General features: G+C 30.4%; 1 protein-coding gene across 2 annotated transcripts; it reads right to left on the bottom strand.

Moving 5' to 3' along the window:
* Positions 1 to 11,037: 11,037 nt before the first annotated feature.
* LOC123884092 (F-box/FBD/LRR-repeat protein At3g52680-like) lies at positions 11,038 to 14,395 on the bottom strand. Of its 2 annotated transcripts, XR_006800656.1 has the most exons (4): positions 12,614 to 14,386; positions 12,378 to 12,527; positions 11,899 to 12,282; positions 11,038 to 11,744 (listed from the first exon to the last, which is right to left on the bottom strand). XR_006800656.1 is itself a non-coding variant. In XM_045933102.1 (3 exons), the coding sequence occupies exons 1-3, from the start codon at positions 13,421 to 13,423 to the stop codon at positions 11,995 to 11,997; spliced, it is 1,248 nt and encodes a 415-aa protein (XP_045789058.1). In that variant the 5' UTR covers positions 13,424 to 14,395; the 3' UTR covers positions 11,038 to 11,994. The 2 variants fall into 2 exon arrangements, 1 of the variants encoding a protein (XP_045789058.1); XM_045933102.1 differs by having other exon boundaries at positions 11,038 to 12,282; positions 12,614 to 14,395.

Below are 14,395 nucleotides of genomic sequence, written 5' to 3'. Positions count from 1 at the left end.
TTATCTAATGTTGTGTAATAAGAGTTGATTTCAGAATATTGGTAAATATTTGTGGTTAATTAAATTACTATTGATAACTCAGAATATTGTGTAATTAAAGTTTGATTTCATGTAATTATGTTTGCAATTATTTGTAACTAGGGGTAAACCCGTGCGTTGCACGGGTTCGATTAAAATACATAATTAAAATATTTTTATAAATTAAAAATACTAATTGTGATAAGTATAATCACACATTCGATTAAAATACATTGTTAAATGCTTTTACGATATGGTTATATTCAATATTATATATGTGTAAAAACAAAAAAAAGTTGTTCAGAATTAAAATAATTTTTATTGAAATGATGTATCATATTTTATTTTAATTGTGTTATCGTATAAAATCTTAGTTTTCATTATATGAGTTGCAATTTTAGTCACAAATCACTTTCTTTTTTTAATGTATCCTTTATTTATTTATTTTCAATAAGAGTTGGAGGTCATACATACTTATACTTGGTGAAAATATTGCTCATGAGTAATGTTGAACTAAGAAGTAAGGTGGTTTTGACATTTTTTATCATGTGATCTCGTGTTCTGAAAATTACCTATCAAATAGCAACGTTACTGTTTACTCTCTTCTATACAATTTAAGATGCCAAATAACCTATCTACTTACCTCCCTCTCGTTCACTTGAAGTTTCTTATCAGTTATTCACTTGGTGAAATTTTATCCCGATTTTATTAGTCTCGATTTTCAGGAAAATATATCAACCTAAATTTAATTATGGGCTCGATTAAAATACACATTTAAAATATTTTCATAAATGAAAAATAATAATTATGATAAGTATCATTATATATAATTAAATGATTGATAATATTTTAAAATATAGTGAAATAGAGAGGTTGAATATTAATTTATATTAAAAATAAGAGGGTTATTTAAAAATATGAAATTTTGTATTGGTTTATATAATAGATTTTTTATTTATATATATATTTTTGCTCAAAAATATATTTTAATGACAATTAATATAGTTTTTAATGATCTCTTATAATATTCCGTCAAAAAAAATGATCTCTTATATTATTTATAAGTGTGAAAAGATGTATTATATTGTATCTTAATTGTGTAATTTTAATTTAATTTTTTTATGGGTCTCATTAGTGCACTCGCAACTCGCAAGTTGTTTTGTTTTTTTTATTTTGGTATATTTTTTATTCTTTTCAATAAGAAATATAGCAGCAGTCATCCTTGCTAAAAATATTGTTTATGAGAAAGAAAAAACCAAACTCAACTTATAGAGTGTGATTTATATATATATATATTTATATATATATATATATATATATATATATATATATATATATATATATATATATATATTGTCTTTTTCATCTTTTGCTTATATTCCATGAAATTATGTATAAAATAGCAAAACGACTTATTATCTTCCATCCAATTTATGTTTTCTTATATTTTATGAAAATAAAATTCTTGTGCTGATATATTGACTTCTTTTAAAATTTTACGTCAAACTTTCACTTGGTGGAGTTTATTTTAACTACCAAAGAAATTGCAAATGAATGCATGCAGGTTTGATTAGAACATACTTAAAATATATTATTACAAATGAAAAATAATAATTATGATAAGTATAATGACATATATATTTAAATTATAGTAACATGATTTAGTTGTAATTCTGTTATATTAAAAATAAGAAAGTTGTTTAGGAAAATGAGATTTTATATTGTAGATTAAGGACACAATGAATATAATTTTTAGCGAGTCTCTTATAATATCTCATAAGTTTGAAGAAAAATATTGTTTATGAGAAAGAAAAAACCAAACTCAACTTATAGAGTGTGATTTATATATATATATATTTATATATATATATATATATATATATATATATATATATATATATATATATATATATATATATATTGTCTTTTTCATCTTTTGCTTATATTCCATGAAATTATGTATAAAATAGCAAAACGACTTATTATCTTCCATCCAATTTATGTTTTCTTATATTTTATGAAAATAAAATTCTTGTGCTGATATATTGACTTCTTTTAAAATTTTACGTCAAACTTTCACTTGGTGGAGTTTATTTTAACTACCAAAGAAATTGCAAATGAATGCATGCAGGTTTGATTAGAACATACTTAAAATATATTATTACAAATGAAAAATAATAATTATGATAAGTATAATGACATATATATTTAAATTATAGTAACATGATTTAGTTGTAATTCTGTTATATTAAAAATAAGAAAGTTGTTTAGGAAAATGAGATTTTATATTGTAGATTAAGGACACAATGAATATAATTTTTAGCGAGTCTCTTATAATATCTCATAAGTTTGAAGAGATGTATCATATTTTATTCTAATAGTGTAATCGTATAAAATAAAATTAAAAATTTAAGTGTGTTCGTATAAAATAATAAATAAAAGGAAAAACTAATATATCTCATAAGTTTGAAGAGATGCATCATATTTTCTTTTTATGGATCGTAGTGGAGCAGTCGTAAGTTGCTTTGCTTTTTTACTACGGTGTATTTCTTATTATTTTCAAAAAGAGTTAGAGGCGGTTTGCTAACAATATCTTCCATCCAATTTATGTTTTCTTATATTTTATGAAAATAAAATTCTTGTGCTGAAAATAAAATAACATAACATAGTGGAAATGCACTCAAAGATATATATTCACATAAATTGTCGGTTTTCATCGACTTTCTTGAGCATGAAAGATGCAACAAAGACAAAAATAGAAGTTCCTCTTTTATTCTTTTATCCTAATTCACATGAAAAAATTGTCATATCTACGTTAAGAAATAAAAAAAATAAAAAATAAGAAAAAAAGTTAGAAAACAAACATTATATCAATAAAAATAAAGATGTCTAAAATTTTCACACAATATGTAATAGTAACATAATTAATAAGTTGTTATATATATAGAAACTAATAAATTGTGAAGAGATGAAGAACCTATTGAAGAGCTGCCATCCAATAGTTGATTGGGGAAAAATGATGATGAAAACTCAAATTTGCACTACAAATTAACATTTAGCATTTGTGCACAAAATCATATATATATTTATACACACAATGGTTAGGGATGAGAAAATATGAAGGTTTAAAGGATTGTATGATAAATTTATTTGTCATAGTTAAGGAATAAGAGTTAAGGAATATGAAAGAATGGTAGTTTAAAAGTTGGTGTGACAAAGCTAATTTTTTTAAAAAAATAATAGCACAATAGTAATTAATTAATAAACAATATAACTAAAGTATTTTTTTTTCATAAAATTTATTTATTTATTTTGTCAAGCAGGAATTTTTTTTGAGGAGTAATTTTTTTATTTGGTTTATTTATTTAAAGTAAAATTTTGCAAATTGCAAATCATATTTACGCATGCATGATTTATATTTTATGTTTGGTAGTATAAAATATGAAAGAGCATATATCTATTCATTTTTCTTTTGTAATTTGATCTTTTTTTTTTTCTTTTCTTTCTTTCATTATTATTGGGAGCCATTATTATTGTAACATATATATAGATAATTACTTTGGAGGATGAATGGACACACAAAATAAATTGTGTAACATATAGATAATTACTTTGGAGGATGAATGGACACACAAAATAATTGTGGGACAAATTTTAAATAGATATGAGAAGCTCTCTAAAGCATGTTACATCATCACAATGCTTGCTTATGAGCAACTCAACATTCCTTTTACTAGTAAAAGATTATTCTCGTAAGTTTGATTTAAATCACTTCTGCCACATGAATGGAAATGATAGAATTATTGAAGCGGATTCGACTTCTTCCCGTCCAAATTGTATGCAGAGCATGAATAAATGCTACTCTTGCAAGGCCAAGTAGAAAACCGCTCCAGCTATAGGGAAGAGTTGGTATTTATTCAGCAACCCACCCAGCCAGTTCCAAATCTGCAGCGCAAAAGCACAATTGAGGAACAAGTGTTCCGTTGTTTTGTAATTCGACAAACATAGCGGACAAACGGAGACCCGCGTTTAATGAGATTCTCGTCCGTTGGCATTGTATTATGAATGATACGCCACACAACACAAGAGTTTGACGGCGGGACTGACTGTTTCCAAAGCCAAACAGACCACTGAACAGTGGCATGGACAGACAAATAAGCAGCAGCATATTTTGCAGATAAAGTGCCATCTTTCGAGTCGGACCAGACCAGTCGATCGGGAAGCGGTGCTTTTGGTAAAATTATATGTTCAATCTGTTGTGCAACCACGGGATTAATCTCGGTGATATAGTCCGGTACGCGCCAAGCGCCATTTACAACAAAAGACGAGACGGAAGCCATCAAACTGGCGCATAATTCAAGCGGTAGATGCAGCAACTCAACGAGGGGAGCTTCTAGCCATGTATCCGTCCAGAATCGTACCTTCTCACCTGTGCCTCCGTCCTATAAGCCAATGAGAATTCTGCATAACAGTATTTAAGTGTGTCTTCAGCCCCGGCCAAATTTATGACGAAAAATAACGCGTGGATGGGAGACCCTCACGAAGATAGCGAGTTCGACATAACCTGGCCAAATCATCCTCCGAGGAGAGAAAATTCCAAAATAAATGCAGCAGAAGAGATGAGTTGATGTCAAGTAAAGAGCACAAGTCGAGACCCCGTGCAGAGTAAGGCGAGCAGACCTTTCTCCAAGAAACCGTGCACACTTTCCGAACATTAACATCACCGCTCCAAATAAAGTTACGGATCCATGTATCCATTTGCTTCAGTAGATTGTGGCCAGGGATAGATATGGAACGAATAAATCAACATACTGTGAATAACTGATTTCACGAGTTGCACCCTGCCCATTATAGATAGCAATGAGCCCTTCCAAATTGCAAGCTTAATTTTGACTTTATCCGAGATGGCTTGAAGATGAATTTTCTTTGGCCTTCCCACGAAGATCAGGCAACCTAAATAAGTAAATGGCAGCACTCGAAACCGAGCCTGCATAGAATTTACTTTTCTGTGTATTGATTATCTGACTCGATGCTTGGCCTTATTTAACATCCAGCACCATAATTTTGTCAAAAGACCTTAGAAAAGTAAATTTCCTTTTCTAGCATAGAACTACATGCTTGACAAAATATACCGGTGGCAAACTTAAAAACACAAATTCAAATATTAAACACTTTATTAGTGTTGTAAATTAACTGCTGGAAAATGATAAAACTTCATACAACTCATAATTAATTTCAAATTAAAAACAATCACCAATAAGAATTGTAAAAAATAGAATTAAGAGGATCTAGAATAAATTTATGATACAAGAGCACAAAACGATACAAAGTTCATGTCTTTCAAACTATCACATCGTAGAATCTAATATAAAAGCTAATTTGGTGTAGCCATTGTCAATCTAATAAAAGTTTATTCGTTGCAGAGCCTCTTTCGCAGGAAGATAATTTCTTTAACAATCCTTGCTTTGCCTCTAAATCGAGAAAATTTGTATGAATTTCCATAGTATCTAGTACTTTTGAGTTCTCTATAATGTATTTCACAAATTTGATATCATAGATGTTGTCTCTGTAACCTCTAATGCAGCATGTTTTCAATTGTGACATAAGACACTCTGGAACAATTGATGGATTTTTCCAGCGCTTGTCTTTAAACCTTTGTACAGCATTAATATCATCCTAACAACAATTCACATTTTCTAATAAAATTAAAAAACATTGAATTGTAGTTTGGAAATTTCTTATTTAATATTAAGTGTTTGTTATTATACATTGTTTGTTGATTTTGCTGGCTTTGCCTATCCGCTTTGAGCTGGATATTTATTGTAACTGTCATTTTGACTTCTTTGCTTCAATAACTTTGTGTTGGCATCAGGCCCGGCCCTGAGCTAAGGCAATGGGTGCGAGAAAATTATTTTTTCTACCTCTACATTTATCCCTTGACCCCAACATTTTTTAAAATATTCCTATTTTACCCTTATCTTATTATAGTATATTTTACTATTTTTTATTTTGTACTTTTTTCACTTTTCCGGTAAACTCTACACTCTTCAAACACAATGTTCTGGTAAACCTTTTTATAATGTTGTTACCGGAACACTTATATTAAAAGCTTACCGGTATGTAAAAAAAAGAGCAAAATCAAGCCGTATATATAAGCAATATTAAAAATTAGATCAAAAAATAACATGAAGGGAAAGTTGGTTCCTTCAGTTTACTCGTGATATGCATGTCTGAAGCAGCAAGTCTAACATAAAAATTTAGCTTAAGAATAAAATACAAACTAGTGGTGAAGCAAGTGGTGTTACACGATAAACATACTGATGATGCATGAGATAGACCTCTCCCTTTAATTAACATACCGGTAAGCTTTTAACATACCGGAACACAGTGTTCAGGTAATAACATAAAAAATTGGGACATTTTTCCTATACCGGTAAGCTTTTAACATAAGTGTTCTGGGGACCAATTACAATAGGTTCTGAATAAAATACAAACCGGTACACTTGTTATAAGTGTTCCGGTAAAACCGGTGAAAATTTTTCAAACCGAAAAATATCGTACCAGAATACTTTTGTATTTGAAGGGGTGTACAGTTTACCGGAAAAGTGAGAAAACAACAAAATAAAAAATGATAAAGTATACTATAGTACAATAAGGGTAAAATAGAAATATTTTAAAATATGTTAGGGTAAAGAGATAAATGTAGGGGTAGAAAGAAAATTTTTCTGGGTGCGACGGCCTGAGGCCCACAACTTTTAGGGGCCAAATTTTTTTATTATACCTACCTACTAATACATAAACATAAATTCCGTAAAAAAAATACATAAATATAAAAATAAATTATGAAGCCTAAGAACTAGTGTTATGCAAAACGCGAGGTCCAAATGTTTTTAGGCCCAATTAATAGAAAGAAAACATGATAGGCATAATTGATAGAGTATAAACACTATAATTACTAATAATTGATAGAACTATTAAAATAGAAATCGCAGATATCAAAGAAATAATAAAATATAAATAGCTGAGAACAACAACGAAACGACGGTGTGTGCACAACACTCATGACAGACTTTTGGTCTTTCAGCCTTTTGCATTTGTCATTTTTTTAATTAATTCTTGCTTAAGGTATGTATGGATGCAAAAATTTTATTTAGGTTTTGGTGTTGTTTATGTTTCTAATTTTATAAACTAGTTATTTAACTTATTTTTACAAATTATTAATAATTAATAGGTTATTTTTTACATCCAATTTCACCATTTAAATCTTACAATTTTTCAATTCTTTTTCAAAGTCAACATTCTACTTTACAGGTAGAGATCGAACGGTTTACCATCTTTGACAATAGAGAATGATATGTCAGACATTGATGTTGATTCACTTATCAATGATTTTGCATCTCAAAATGTTCGAAGAAATCGCTTCTTATGAATTTTCAAGTAGAAAGAAGTTATTTATATTTTGTAAAATTATTATTATGTATTAATATTATTATATTAAATGAAAGAAATTTTGTTTCTTCTTAAGTTTGGCATAAGCAAGGCCCAGTGCCGGTCCCGACTATTCGGAGGCCCGGCTTAAATGTTAAAAGTGGACCCTAATAAATATATAAAAAAAAACAAAAATAATAACGCTCATCGTAAAAATAGACCCTTAATAAAAAAAAATGAAAATTGTTATAAAAGAGCAATTTTATATTTAAATTGTAAATAAAAACAAAAAAATAATTTAACTAAGGGGTGTAAACAGTAATTAAGCGTAGCCTATGGAGTGTAAACAGAAATCAGCGTTCAAAATATGTGGGTTGGGCCGGTGAAAGTATTGATGCTTTACTATTTACACCCCAAGTTTACACTGAATTACTATTTGCACCCCCTCGTAAGAAACATTTAAAAAAAATTGAGGCATATTTGGAGGCCCAGCTCTATAGAGCTGTTTGCACCCCCCTTAAGACCGGCCCTGACAAGGCCCATAAAAATATCATCTTCTTATGTTTGGACTAAGCTCCATAAAATGTCAGGAACGGGGCTGGTTGGCATACATATCAGGAAACTTGACGACTCTGGATTTTGAAATGGATTTTATTAGGCATGCGTATTTTGAAGTAATATTTGTCTACTTTCAACATTATGTGTGTACTTCATTTCCTTAACATATCTCTATGGATTGTCCAGGTGAAGGAATATGATTGGAGTTATTCAGAAGTCCCAATCCTTATTCAAGTAGGAGTTCATATATAACATGAAGTTGAAGTCTACATCGTAGCTACAGCCTACAGTGTTAGAAGGTTCACTTTGTTTGGATTGCTGAAGAATGAAGTTGGTATGTGGTAACTCAGAATAATTGATTAAGTGTTCACTTTTTTATAGTTTGATTCCAAAAGAAGAAAGATATGGCATTTTTGAGGCTCCGAAAGTAGAGAGAGAATTCATAATAGATTTTTTATTTCTTAAAACTCTATCTTTTGGACCACTTTTTCCATATTATGTTGGGATGAGTATAGATATTTATTATTTATGTTTTTTTTTAATCTTATTGGATTTGTGACATGTGGTATGGTGGTATCTCTGGTGGTGTTCTTAGTTCTTACTAGGGATCTGACACTTCAATCGTTGTTGCAGTTTCTTTGCTTTTTCTTTTTGTTCCAATTCTGGAGATGTGATTTCATTCTTTCGCTTATGAATGTTAATTAAATTGAGATTCATGTAGTTGTTGATTGATCATAATCTGTTTATTATGTAGCATTGCTACTTTTGCTTTCAAGCAAATAGCGTCTAAATCTTCTAAACTCGCAGCTTTGTGCAACGATCAATCATACATTTTTTATTTCGCCATGTATATAGTTTACTATGCTATGTCCTTTTTTTTAGTTTAGTAATTTTCCTTCTACTCACCCTACTATGTTGAAGTCTCGAGGACATTTTATTTATGCAGGAAAAGTTATGTTAATAAGTTAACATCTATCACATTGAATGAGTGAACTTTATGAAAATCATTAATGAATCAAAATAACACCATTTTCACGTTCTTCCTCAACTTTTTCATTTCCTTTCTTAAGGATATAGCTCTGTTTTAAGTTATACAGAAGTGACCTAAACAAGGTTCTCACTTCTTTTATGTGTCTTGATGTTTGAGAAGTGAAAGTTTAGATTGTTTTTTAATGGATAACTTGTTGACACCGAAGGAGCCAACCATTATGAAGAAAGTAAGAATAAGGTAACGATAAACAAAATTACTTCTTTGGTCATTCAAGTTCTGTATGGTGTGATGCTCTGCACACTTGAATTTTGAACTTCTTTCTATATCTAAGTTGAACCAGTTTCTTAGATGGTCCATATTAGAATTTTTGTATATCTTGAATTTGACATGTTTTCTTGATTTTTCCAGTTTAGATAAACTTTTGGTTGTTTCTAATTCTATAGATGTTTCTTGGTGCACTAATAATGTTGTTGAAATGACAATGATTTCACAAACACAAATATATATATATATATATATATATATATATATATATATATATATTATGAATTTACTCTTCCCAGTAGGTTGACTTTGTTCATTCTTTATGCATTTCGTGATATTTGTACTGTCGTAGTTACACATATTTTCCGTAGCTAGCTGTCTTTGTTCATGATTTCACTTATAATGTCGATGTTGTTGGATTTGCACAACATGTTTGTTTGTCTGTGTGCAGTGCAATATCGTCATGTTTCCCGTAACTAGCTGTCTTTGTTCATGATGTCACTTACAATTAATACCAAGTTTGTTAGTTGCTGCTAATGTGAAATAAATGGGAAAAGATATCAGTGATGTTTGAACCTCTATTGTCTGCTGCAGTTTGTCCTGCTTTGTTATCAGCTGGTTGATTAATCTAGCATATAAGAGGCAAAAGGTGAAAATAAAAATCCAAAGGCTCAGAATCACACAGGAGAAGCAGCAGTATAAAAAATGCAGGAGGGGATCCATTTTCGTGATGTTTCAATTCGGGATCAAGCAATTAGTGACGCATTTAGCGTTTTGGACCAGTTAGGTGGTTTGAAGTTTTGTTCAAGATAAGAGAAGACAGGAATGAAGTTCTCACATGAGGACTTGTAATACAGTACATGTCTTTATACGATGATATTCTGTAATACAGTACTTGTTTTGACTAAATTTGGTGGTATAATATTTTTATGCAATTTACATGTCTTCATAGACCCTTTGTTTTATTTGGAAAGAAAGAAATGCTCAGCCACCAAAGTATCAATGTTAGTTTCTTTACCGTAAATCCATCACCAAATATCTGTATATGATGCAAACAAAACATCCAATTTCATTTGTGGCATTGTACTATTTTGGTTAATGATTTTCATGTATTATTACACACAAAAATGTACAATGTTGTCAGTACCCCACATAATAATATCCCAGACAAATATGGAAGAGATTGAGAACCTCTTCAAGTAGATGACACATTTCGGCATTATATTGCGTCCGATAAATATAACTCAGTAGATATTTGATGTGTTGGGACAAATGTTCTGATTTGTGATTCTGAACATTTAATATGTGTAACTCTTGTAACTATGTTATTTGACAAAAATAAATCACGTAATGTTGGATTTTAAAATATCTTCATATATATTAATGTGTGTGACTCTTGTAACTATGCTATTTTGACTTGTGTTTTAGTCGCAAATGTTTCGATTGCTAGAAAATATACCAATGGAAAAACTTGAGAAACACAAATTCATATATTACACACTTATAGGACTGTAAGACAACTGCTGGAAAATGATAAACGGTAACTCAATTTCAATTTCAAAACAATACTCAATAAGAAAATAGTAAAAAATAGAATTAAGAGGATCTAGAATAAATTCATGATATAAGAGAAACACAAATTCATATATTACACACTTATAGGACTGTAAGACAACTGCTGGAAAATGATAAACGGTAACTCAATTTCAATTTCAAAACAATACTCAATAAGAAAATAGTAAAAAATAGAATTAAGAGGATCTAGAATAAATTCATGATATAAGAGAAACACAAATTCATATATTACACACTTATAGGACTGTAAAACAACTGCTGGAAAATGATAAACGGTAACTCAATTTCAATTTCAAAACAATACTCAATAAGAAAATAGTAAAAAATAGAATTAAGAGGATCTAGAATAAATTCATGATATAAGAGAAACACAAATTCATATATTACACACTTATAGGACTGCAAAACAACTGCTGGAAAATGATAAACGGTAACTCAATTTCAATTTCAAAACAATACTCAATAAGAAAATAGTAAAAAATAGAATTAAGAGGATCTAGAATAAATTCATGATATAAGAGAAACACAAATTCATATATTACACACTTATAGGACTGCAAAACAACTGCTGGAAAATGATAAACGGTAACTCAATTTCAATTTCAAAACAATACTCAATAAGAAAATAGTAAAAAATAGAATTAAGAGGATCTAGAATAAATTCATGATATAAGAGAAACACAAATTCATATATTACACACTTATAGGACTGTAAAACAACTGCTGGAAAATGATAAACGGTAACTCAATTTCAATTTCAAAACAATACTCAATAAGAAAATAGTAAAAAATAGAATTAAGAGGATCTAGAATAAATTCATATATAAGAGAAACACAAATTCATATATTACACACTTATAGGACTGTAAAACAACTGCTGGAAAATGATAAACGGTAACTCAATTTCAATTTCAAAACAATACTCAATAAGAAAATAGTAAAAAATAGAATTAAGAGGATCTAGAATAAATTCATATATAAGAGAAACACAAATTCATATATTACACACTTATAGGACCGTAAAACAACTGCTGGAAAATGATAAACGGTAACTCAATTTCAATTTCAAAACAATACTCAATAAGAAAATAGTAAAAAACAGAATTAAGAGGATCTAGAATAAATTCATGATATAAGAGAACAAAATGATACAAAGCCTTTCAAAGCAAAAGTTTAAGTTTACATGTTGCAGAGCCTCTTTCGCAGGAAGATAATTTCTTTAACAATCCTTGCTTTGCCTCTAAATCGCGAAATTTTGTATGGATTTCCATAGTATCTAGTACTTTTGAGTTCTCTATAATGTATTTCACAAATTTGATAAGAAAATAGTTGATGCCTCTGAAACCTCTAATGCAGCATGTTTTCAATTGTGACAAAAGACACTCTGGAACAATTGATGGAATTTTCCAAAACTTGTCTGTATACCTTTGAGAAGCATCAATATCATCCTAACAACAATTCACATTTTCTAATATAATTAAAAAACATTGTATTGTAGTTAAGGAAAGATTCAGAAATAAAAGAGTTGAAAAAATTATCTAACCCGAATGATAAGACTTTGTAGTTTGGGAGAAAGTTCAAGCATTGCATGCACCCACTTCCACCTCGGGCACACAAATACAGATCCAAAGTGAAGCTCCAAGTGAGTCAGATTTGGAAACTCAGGCAATTGAGTCCAACATGTATACTTGAGCTGCAATATATATATATAGTTACACAAGACACAATATTAAAAAGAAATCACAAACAACTTCATTTATTTATGAGTTAGATTCATACCGCTTTGCCTACATAGAGGATCCGTGCTTTACAAACAATACTAAATGGAACAAAAGATTTAGATGGGATCCTTGCTTTGATCAAATTAGGTAAAGCTGCAAAGTTCATCCTCGAACCATCTTTCCTGCTCGAACCATCTTTACAACGGTAGGGCTTTGGGAAACCTTTCATTAATTCCAAATCCTCCAATACAGGACAACTTAACAAAAACTTTATTAGATTATCATAGAAAAAACTAACCTTACTCAAATGGAGAGTTTTAAGACTAGGTAAATCTAAATCAACCTTATCAGAAATAAGGGTCCCCGAATAGTTGTTCAACTTAAGAACCTTTAATGTTCTACAACTAAAAAGCTTAACAGGTAGTTTCATCGAACAGCGAAGATGAAGACAACCGTCGAGGACCAAGTTTTGTATTCCTCTTTGCGATACATAGTCAACAATTTTATCGATAACAGGTTGGTAATTGGAATAATCATCTGTAGAAGGATCTTTGAAGGAAAAAGAATGGACGGGTAGTGTAATGGCTCGCCGGTTGTCCATTATTGAGTACATTACACTGTGAAGGAGGCGATTACAACTATTGAAGTCGTTGGAATCAAAGTCGAGAGCAAGAACAGAGAGCCACAAGTATCTCCATCTCTTTGATAGGACACTTGTGGTTGCAGCAAATTTGGTTGGAAACGAATGAAGTATATTACACAGAATTGGATCCGGCAAGTCGCTAATTCTATCTAGTGTAGAAATTGACTGCAGAGAAGATGACTTGTTCATCCTTCTCTTTTTATTTATACGAGAGGAAGACGGCATCTTTTTATTTATATGAGAGGAACATCCATGTATCGCATGGAATACTCATGCCTTCTATTATTATAAATAGAGGATGGGCGTCGGATGGGCTTGGACCATAAAACCCAGATCCGGTGGAAACTTATGACCAAAAAATATGATTATGACCAAAAAATATGACTCACCTTCTCCACAGTTTACAATTATGAAGAAACAAAATATGACTCACCTTCTCCACAGTTTTAAACAACATGACTCAGATCCGGTGGAATCTTATGACCAAATATGACTATACCAAAAAATATGACTCTGATCCGGCGGAAACTTACGACAAAAAACTACGACCGAAACATGAAAAACATGACTATGACCAAAAAATATGACTCTCACCTTCTTAGATCTTGTTTATTGGCACGGTTTTGTCGGTTGACAGATAGTTCTGGCGTCAGAATTGATCGGGTAAGACAGAATATTTTAGTGCTCAAGCAAGAGATTAATGAATGAGACACCGTAGATCATATTTGAGAAATCATATGAAAAATTTGAAATGAACAACAAATTGATGTCGAACAACGGTAGATCGCAGGTTGTGTGAAGGAGTTCTCAGTTTGTTGTTTGTTTACAACGGGGCTGATGATCGAGCCTCTGGCATATATACTACCCAAACCCCTCAGTTTTTCTTTTTTGTGGCTTTTTGTTTATTAATAGAGATAGAGAGACAGAGTGAACTATTTAGTTAGATTTCGTGTGCGTATTGAAGGTTTCGAGGTCGATGGATGAAGGTGTAACTTGGTTGTTGTTCTTGTTCGTCCAGCTAAAAGGAAACTGATGCGCCGTTTCACTTCTTCTGTTATTCAGATTAGGGTTAGTTTCTAGTGACAAAAGATAAGGTTTGCTTATATACCTAAGGTTGAGGTTTTGTATAAATGGGCTGGAGATTTGGGCTTAGACAAACTTAGTTTTTGAGAAACAAAAAAATTTCCTACCCCAAAC

Source organism: Trifolium pratense, linkage group LG5 (genome assembly GCF_020283565.1).
Source record: "Trifolium pratense cultivar HEN17-A07 linkage group LG5, ARS_RC_1.1, whole genome shotgun sequence".
Classification (NCBI taxonomy): Eukaryota; Viridiplantae; Streptophyta; class Magnoliopsida; order Fabales; family Fabaceae; genus Trifolium; species Trifolium pratense.
This window is presented reverse-complemented; position numbering and strand designations above follow the sequence as displayed.

Excerpts from the sequence above, each read along its gene's own strand:
- LOC123884092 (XM_045933102.1), bottom strand. The coding sequence starts at position 13,423 with ATGCCGTCTTCCTCTCGTATAAATAAAAAGAGAAGGATGAACAAGTCA. Across the intron at positions 12,528-12,613 it reads TCCTCTATGTAGGCAAAGCG|CTCAAGTATACATGTTGGAC; the intron begins GTATGAATCTAA and ends TATATATTGCAG. Across the intron at positions 12,283-12,377 it reads TACAAAGTCTTATCATTCGG|GATGATATTGATGCTTCTCA; the intron begins GTTAGATAATTT and ends AATTGTTGTTAG.